This window comes from Myotis davidii, unplaced genomic scaffold (assembly GCF_000327345.1).
Source record: "Myotis davidii unplaced genomic scaffold, ASM32734v1 scaffold802, whole genome shotgun sequence".
In the NCBI taxonomy this organism is placed as follows: domain Eukaryota; kingdom Metazoa; phylum Chordata; class Mammalia; order Chiroptera; family Vespertilionidae; genus Myotis; species Myotis davidii.
The window spans coordinates 535,370-544,660 of record NW_006295887.1 but is presented as its reverse complement, the minus strand read 5'-3'; the positions used below and the strand labels follow the sequence as shown (position 1 = coordinate 544,660).

Sequence of the window (9,291 nt, the reverse complement as noted above, 5' to 3'; positions counted from 1 at the left end):
TCTTTATTGATTTCAGAGAGGAAGGGAGAGGGAGAGATAGAAACATCAGTGATAAGAATCATTGATTGGCTGCCTCCTGCACTCCACCTACTGGGGATCAACCCCCCAACTCAGGCATGTGCCCTTGGCCGGAATCGAACCTGGGACCCTTCAGTCCACAGGCCGACGCTCCATCCACTGAGCCAAACCAGCTAGGGCACTGGTTGACATTGTATGTAACTAATTTTTTTTCTCTTCAAATACTGGCACTTAAAATTATTAGGACCCACCTGGCCGGTGTGGGTCAGTGGTTGAGCATTGACCTGTGAACCAGGAGATCATGGTTGTATTTCCAGTCAGGACACATGCCTGGGTTGAGGCTCAATCCCCAGTAGGAGGTGTGCAGGAGGCAGCTGATTAATGGTTCTCTCTCATCATTGATGTTTCTATCCCTCTCTCCCTTTTTCTCTCTGAAACTAAAAAAAATAAATTAAAAAGTATTAAAAAATAAATAATTAGGACCCATCTGTTATAAACTTTCCTTGCAGTACAATTTAATTATATTTTAAGTACACAAAAATAGTTTCGTTTATCATAAAAACGCCATGAGCTCAAGAACAGCTGGGCTTCATTTACTCTATCTGTTCCTCTTACAACTCACTTTTCACTAGTTAACTAACTGTCTTTATCGCAAATGTTTTCTATTGGGCAAGGTGGCATAGGCAGGGCAAGTCAGAACACGCAGTGTTAAAAGTTTAAGAGAGCGACAGAGAAAACAGTAGTTAAGTATTTGGTCTCAGTGCTTTGCAAACACAAAGTAAAAAGAAAATTGGTAATAAGGCAAGATTTATAAGCAAAGTATCTCAAAGCAGTTATCTCTGTGTCAGCAGGACTTGTCAGCCCAAGCAACTTTCACAGTGCCCACTGCATACATAGTCTCATGGTGGAAGTGGAGGTATAAACGCATTGAGCTTGCCTCTTCTTCTAATAAATAGGAAATGTCGAATTAGTTTTATAAGGAATAAAGTGAAAAAGGCAACAACAGGCTTGGAGTCAAAGCATGTGTGTGCACACATCTCCCCCACACAAGTCTTTGTGAGTGTGGGATAATAGCATGTGTGTAAGGGGTAGAGTAAGGAAACCAAGGAAAACATCATCCAAAAGGTTATGGTGATAGGATGGCGGAGGAAATAATGGAACAACGACATTGAAAGGGGTCCCAGGACCAAGGAGTAGTTCAGTTTAATTGGCACAGCCTTCTTAATAGGGATCTGGGAGAGAAGTAAGCCCTCAAAAATGATTTTGAGTGACTACAGCCTCAATTCTTCCAAGATACATAATTCGTATCATTCTAAAGGCTCAGGACACAAACCGACTCATTACATGCAACAGAGGCTGTAAGTTCTCCAACTTAATTCTCAGATGGGACCACAGTTGTGAAGGGTTGGATTGGAGTGCCAAAGTATGTGAACAGAGTGGGCAGTAAGACAGGATGGTTGAACTGGGATATTGTTGTGAAGGGCTTGTTCTGACTATGACGTGAAGCTCCTTCAAGATGTCAGTAAGGAAGTAAAACGCAATCAAAGATGCAATTCAGAAAGAACCACCCAGCAGCAGTGTGTGAGAGCAGGGGGAAAGAACCAAAAGGAGCTTCAACATGTGCTTGAGGTGGGAATGTTGGGCAAGCAGGGCTGGAAATGAAATAAAGAGTACATTCAGGTGAGGGCTCACGATGAAGATCTGCAGTCATGCACAAAAACAGCTGAGATTAAGAAAATGAAGGAGACAGCCAAAGTAACAAGCTATCAGGGAGAAGAGATAATCCCAGGGCCACAGGGATAATCTCTTCTGAAGGACAATGGTTATGACAAGAGATTTAATAAGATAGCTGAAACGAATGCGCGGGAAAACAGATCCTTTTATCTGGCAAATATGTGCATATGTGCACTTTACTGTATGCCAATTGTTCCTCAATAAAATTGTTTTTAAAATTCCTTTATTCATGCTCAAAAAGGAGAAATATTTCCAAGCTAATAGGAAAACTATCTCCAAGATCTTCCTTAGTTCTTCTCATAATCGTACTTAACAGAGTGATCTATATACTTAACATGGTACAAACCACTAGGAGACAGAAAAGGAGTATCTGAAACTAAGCGTGGAGGTCCCTACTGAAGGGACAATGGACACTATTAATGATCTCAAAGAGTAAAGCATTCTTTTCCATTGGATCTTTGAGAACAGTTTGAAGACTTACTCTTTTCTAAAATGAGTTAACCTTTCACTTAAGAGATTTTAGTATTTTAATTTGTTTCCAAAAATATATACTAAGAATTGTTTTTAGAAATAACTAAATATCAAAAGAAGCTAGAGCACAACTCAACTGCACTTTTCCAATGTGATAATATAAGCCACAACTTGAATAAACCTCGAACCCATTAAGCAAAAACCAGAGAGTAACTTTCATTTCATCCAAATTTTGGAAATTCCTGAGTTTTTCAGATTTATGTAATTCAAATTCTTATAGGTAGAGGATTAAAAATAATAAAAATTATCTTATTTAATAAAATACAGAAATAAAAATACTGGAAATCATAAAGGGGAAACAATCCAGATCAGGCCTTGACAAATTTCTACCACCAGAAACAAAAGTGATTAATAATGGAGAGTTTATCAGGGGAGGGAAAGCAGTAAAACCAAGATAAGACAGAAGCACTGTCAGGGAGGAAATGAGTTAACAGAACAGCTTAAGGACTCAGCAGGCTACTGAACTAAGAGATTTGTGCTTTGATTTATATTGTTTCATCTAATTCGCTAAACAGGAGAAGTATTTTTAACCATTTGTTCCAGGTGGGAAAATGCTGACATACCCAGTATAAGGTTCTATCCACCAGACCAGCTCTGACCCAGGAGTAGCATAATGGATCACTTCCTTGGCAGATAACCTATTATTTTCATCACCTGTCTTCATAAACACAGCAAGGACAAATAAATATAAATTTAAAAGCTAAGTATGTTTGAAAGAAAACTGAACAGTGATTTTACTTGTACCACAAGCAGCACTTTAAAACTATTTATAAGAAAATACTGTAGTAGTGTAGCCAAGTCTCAATGGAAAAGGAATAGAATGTACAACACCTTCTTCCAATTCAGTTCATTTTAAGAATTATCCTTAGAAAATTGTATTGTTTGAGAGTGCTAGCACACTTCACAAAGAAAGCAGAAAACTCAATATCAAGTTTAATTTTTCCTCTACCTTTTCCTTGTACATTTCCTAATTAATGCTAAATCAGCATACCGATGCAAACTGTTCTTATAGAGAAAATTTTATGATTCATACTAGAGGCCTGGTGCACAAAAATTCATGCACTCGTGGGGGTCCCTCAGCTCCTGCCACCACTGCTGGGCTCGCAGCTAACAGCCCAGCTTGTGGCTGAGTGGAGTTCCCCCTGTGGGAGTGCACTGACCACCAGGGTTTCAGTTCCTGTGTTGAGCGTCTGCCCCCTGGTGGTCAGGTGGCATCATAGTGACCGGTCTTCCTACTCTAAGGGTCAATTTGCATATTACCCTTTAATTATATAGGATACTTAACATTTTAAAACACTTAAGTTTATATAGGACTTAAGACATCTTTTCTGACATTCTACCTGAAGAGGTTAAGCAGTTCAGTGTCCTATGCAGTACTACAGGCAGTGAAAGTTAAACTCTCCCAAGTTTCAACCATTAAGTCTGTTACTGATTGCATGTACTCTACTTCTTTCAGGCTTTGGATTTCAAACTATCTGCTTGCCAACTACAAGCCTTAAGATCATTACAGTAATCCTACATAATAAAAGGCTAATATGCAAATTGACCGAATGGTGGAACAAACGGTCATTACGATGTGCACTGACCACAGAGGAAGCACCACTCAGCCAGAAGCTGGGCTCATGGCTGGCGAGCGCAGCGGCGGTGGCAGGAGCCTCTCCCGCCTCCAAGGCAGCACTAAGGATGTCCGAATGCCGGCTTAGGCCCGCTCCTAAGCTGTCAGTCTGACATCCCCCGAGGGCTCCCAGACTGCGAGAGGGTGCAGGCCAGGCTGAGGGACCCCCTCCGCCCCCCCACCAAATGCATGAATTTTTAGTGGTTATAATAAAAAGAAACATCTTTACACACATTCACATTTTTTAAAAAAACCTCCCTGTTGATATAAAACGTTCTATACCTTGGCTGATCTATTCAAAGGTGAAAAAGTTTGAGAAACACTCCTCTGAAAAAGTAAATTTGGGCTTCTTTTTTTTTAATCCTCACCCAAGGATATGTTTTCATTGATTTTAGAGAGAGAGAGAGAAAGAGAGAGAAACATCCATCAGTAGCTTCCTGTACGCACCCCGCCTGGGGATCGAACCTGCAACCTAATTAGGTGTGTGCCCCGACCAGGAATCGAACCAGCAGCCTTTTGGTATACAGGACAAAGTTCCAAGCAACTGAACCACCTGGCCAGGGCAGTTTGGGCTCTTAGAAGACTTTGGTAAACACTGGTTCCGACACTATGAACAACTGAACTTTTACCTAAGTTCAGAACTGTGCTAAGATTTGACAGCGCTAGTGATGAAAAGAATATATAAAGATTATATAAATTATAGATTACCTTTAAAAGAGAAGAAAAGTAATGGAGGGTAGGCTAGAAAAGGAAAGAGCATTCCAAATAATGGAAGAAGGCACAGAGGTTGATGGGATACTGAAAGGACCAGCCTGGGTAAGGAGGTGTCCTTGAGGAACTATGGGGGTTCAGGCACAGAACTATAGCTTTGCCAAATGACGGCAGGCCTTGAAGAAGCAAGAGTGTAATTCTACCGGCACTACATTGTAACCAAAGTTTTCCAAAGGACAGTAGTCTTTAAGAAAAAATAAGCTTTATGTCAAATGCCAAGAGATTCAGTGGGAAGGAAGGTGGAATCAAATAAACCAGCTGGGAGATCATTACAGTAATCCAGGAGAGAAGCACAAAACAGGCTCACCGTGAAAAGAAAAAAATATTACAGAATAGTGGTGCAGATATAGGGAGTAATATAACATGAGAAGCTAAACTTATAAGAAGCTCCAAAGCCTGGGCAATGGGAAACAGGACGTCCAGGGACAGAAAGAACAAAGCAGCCAGGAGAAATGGTGAGGGGCAAAGGACAAAGAAGTTAGTTTGGAACATGAGTCTGAGGTAAACAAAGATGTGTGTGCATATATCTGTGTATCTACTCTAGAGGAATATAAAATTATACCAGGAAAATAACTTTTCTGTAATTTAAAATTATATGCAGGATTTATAGATTTAAAGTTTACAAAGAATTACTCTAAAAATAAACTATGTCAAATTACAATGGTGGAGGAGAAAGATAGCTTAGTTCTATTCAAAATTAAGCTGCTAATAGGTTGAATGATTTATGAAATCAGAACTGGGAAAAAATCTTCTAGATTATAGTTAACCATATTCTCTATAGGTCCTTCTATGACTTTTGAGACACCTCAATAATCTCTATAATATACTTTCTCAACACTAAAGATAAGATATAATGTGATGGGAAAAACTCGCCTAAACGCACCTGAGTCTGAGATTTGTTTTGTAAATTTAATACTCTTGTGAACACCAAATAATACCAAAGGCTCTTTCAGGATCAAAAACCACCAACCAACAACACCATCATACAAACAAAAACTCCAGGATCTGTCAATTTTGTAGCGCTTCCCTTGGGCAATATCTCTATCCTAATTAGAAAGTTGAGTAGGAAGGCCCTTGAAAACATGCACAGAAATTGAGGAACACAAGCAAACACAGGACAATCCAAAGAGAGAGCTGATGGGATTAACTGGCCTGAAGCTCTGTGGCAAGCCAGAGACCCCAAGGGCTAACACAGTGTCCACACCGGATCTGTGGGGCCAGACTGCTTGTAATGGGTACAGGAACACGTTTACAATTCTAAAGTCCACCTTTAATAAAAGGGCCCAAAGACAGAGTCAGGACAAATTATGTGTATGTCTAAAGCAGCGGTGGGCAAACTACGGCCCGCGGGCCGGATCCAGCCCGTTTGAAATGAATAAAACTGAAAAAAAAGAAAAGACCGTACCCTTTTATGTAATGATGTTTACTTTGAATTTATATTAGTTCACACAAACACTCCATTTATGCTTTTGTTCCGGCCCTCCGGTCCAGTTTAAGAACCCATTGTGGCCCTCGAGTCAAAAAGTTTGCCCACCCCTGGTCTAAAGCAACTAATAATATGGAAGATTTTCCATATTCACAATGGTTTTCTTTAAATAAAAGCCTTTCTAGCATGCTACCTAAATCCATTAAAGATAGGAAAATAAACATGCCTATACTTCACAATGAGAAATCTAAAATATTTCCTGAGAGAGAAATAGTAAGAATGAGTGGGAAAGGAAGATTTAAGAAATTTTTACAAAATCCTTTAACTGCTAGGATATGTTTGCTTTACTCTCGTCTAAAGACTGAAGAAAATGACAACATAAACCCTGCCATCAAGATTATTGATTATATATAATAACTAGAGGCCCAATGCACGAAATTCGTCCAAGGGCCTTGGCCCCAGCCCCTGGCCACAGCAGGTGTGGGGTGGGGGTGGGGGGGCCTCTGCCGCCTCTGCCTCAGCCCCTGCTGTGGCTTTGTCTGGAAGGAAGGACGTCCGGACTAATTAGCATATTACGCTTTTATTATTAGATTATAGAAATCATTAAGTTTGTAGATCTTTATTCTAAATAGTCATATTACACTTTACATTATTTTACTCAATAGAAAAATCCTGTCTCCAAAGAAATAAGGTATAAATAAGTTTATAAATAAGCAGAAATTAAGAGTTTAAAATAAATTTTGATTGAAATCACCACAAATTCATCCTATCTCATCTTAATCAAAATAAAGTATACAATAGTTTTTAAAATTGTCTGCTATTTCAAAGCGAAGCAGTATGGGCCTCTGGCATACAGATCTTTGTTTGCTCGTATACAGCAAACTGCTCCTAGAAATTCCTACTTTCTATCTCCTCCCACTTTGCTAATCCAGGGAGAATTAGAGGTTGTCAGGGGAAACTAGAAAGCAGAGAAACAAGCTTGTTAAATCAGTAACCTTAACAATGTATGTAATTTAAAGTCAAGAGGCTCTGCTCTGAAACCTGCAACACAGGGACTTCTCCAGTCTCAAAGCATTGGTGGAATAATAGCTGCCATTTCCTTGTGAATCGGAAGTCTTCTTAAACTTATTTGCAAGTTCAAAATGCCATGAATTTTGGAAAACTTACCTGATTGCAGTGTTCTGTGTCAGATCCCGTAACATGGGAACAGGAGAACATACTACTCTAAGGAGAAACAAGAGAAGAAGCATCTATTTGTAAAGTGTAGCCTTTCAGATAAGTGGAAATAAGATGTTGCTATGTTTCTTAGGCTTTAAGAAAGAGAAATCATTAAAAAACACCAACAACGAAAATATAATAATTTATATCTTTAAAAAAGAAACCTATCTCCTTAGCTTGTAATCTCATCAACAGAAAACAATTATGGGCAAAGGGCTTATATCATAATTTGTAAAGAATATGTACAAACCAAAAGGGGGAATTGGGGAACAGAAAAATAAATAGAAAAAGAGAACAGGTATTTTATACATTAGGAAAACCAAATATATGGCTTCATTCTCACTAATCAGAGAAATGCAACTGTAAACATAACAAGATGCCAAGAAGTATCCATCAGAGTGACAAAAATTAAGGTTGTGACAATTTCAAGGATTTTGCAAGAACACAGAGTAACAAGATCTCTCACAAATTGCCTTTGAGATTATAAAACAATGTAATCACGTTAAAAGACCACCAAATATTATATAGAAAAAAAATGAAGATACGTATACTCTATGACCAGCAAATTCTATTCCTTGAGCAGCAGTTCTCAAATTCTGATCCCAGGACCCCTTTACATTCTTAAAAAATGATGACCCTCAAACAGTTTTTATGTTGGTTATATCTGTCAATATTTATCTATTAAAAATTAAAACTAAGAAATTAAAAATTACTAATTTAAAGATACCAATAATACACCTATTACATTTAAGTTAAATAACATTTTTCATGAAAAACAACTATTTTACAAAGCAAATAAAAAATAAATGAGATCATTGTTTTTTAAATATCTATATTATAGCTGATTTCTCTTATATGCTTCTAATTCAATCTCTTAAGGTAACACACTACATGTAGCCTCTGGAAAATTCCAGTGCACATTCAAGAGAGAAAGAGAAATAATAGTAAGTAACACCATAATGTCTCCGTATTATTGTGAAATAGTTTTGACCTCGTGGCTCTCCTGAAAGGGTTTAAAGAACCCCTGGACTCCCTACACAAAGTGGCACAGCTATTATGTCAGAGCTGGGCTTTGACTCCAAGTCCTTTTTAGTCCAACAAGTTCTCCGTTGTTTCATTTTTCTATTTGTAGAAAATAACACATTCATGGAACAAGGTAAAAATTCTAACTAAACTTTGTCCCAGTCATACCAATTATACACAAATGAAAGCTTACTGATCTGGAAGAATGGCTTCTTCATCCAAAGAAAACTTTCCTTGAATCCCATGACATAATTCAGGTGGTACATCCACTGGCTGTGGAAAAATGCATTCCTGATTATATACCCCAAAAGAACGAAAAGCAGGAACTCAAACATGTACTTCTACACCAAAATCATAGTAGCATTATTCTTAAGACCCAAAAGATGGAAACAACTTAAGTTCTCATCAACAGATGAATAGATAAGCAGAACACCGTGTATACATACAATGGATATTATTCGGCCATAAAAGGAGTAAAACTGTGACACATGCTACAACATGGATGAACCCTGAAAATGTGCTAAGTGAATCGAATTAGACACAAAAGAACAAATATAACTCCATTTATGTGAAGTACCAAGAATACGTAGGTAACATAGAGATAAAAAGTAAGAGAGGTTACCAGAGGCTGGGGAAGTGAAGAATGGGAAGATACTGTTTATTAATATTGTTTAATGGGTGCAGAGTTTCTAATTGGAAAAATGAAAATGTTCTGAAAATGGATACTGGTGCTGGTTGCACAACATTGTGTATGGTCTTAATGCCATAGAATTATACACTTAAGAATGGTTAAAATAGTAATTCTGTTTATATTTTACCAAAATCTTAAAAATGCATTCCTGATTAATTAACCAAATAAATATACTGTCTAAAAATACTCCATGACTGAAAAAGAGACCATACCTCTGTGGAACCTGTCTGGTATAGCTCTGAGATGAAGTCATGGTTGATGATG

At 38.1% G+C, this 9,291-nt stretch overlaps 1 protein-coding gene across 1 annotated transcript in view; it reads right to left on the bottom strand.

Moving 5' to 3' along the window:
- Positions 1-9,291, bottom strand: part of XRN2 (5'-3' exoribonuclease 2) — a 95,086-nt gene that overhangs the window by 25,028 nt on the left and 60,767 nt on the right. The window contains 4 exon segments of the mRNA XM_015568567.1: positions 7,263-7,319; positions 8,530-8,609; positions 9,240-9,282; positions 9,284-9,290. Of these exon segments, the coding sequence (XP_015424053.1) occupies positions 7,263-7,319; positions 8,530-8,609; positions 9,240-9,282; positions 9,284-9,290 (187 nt within the window).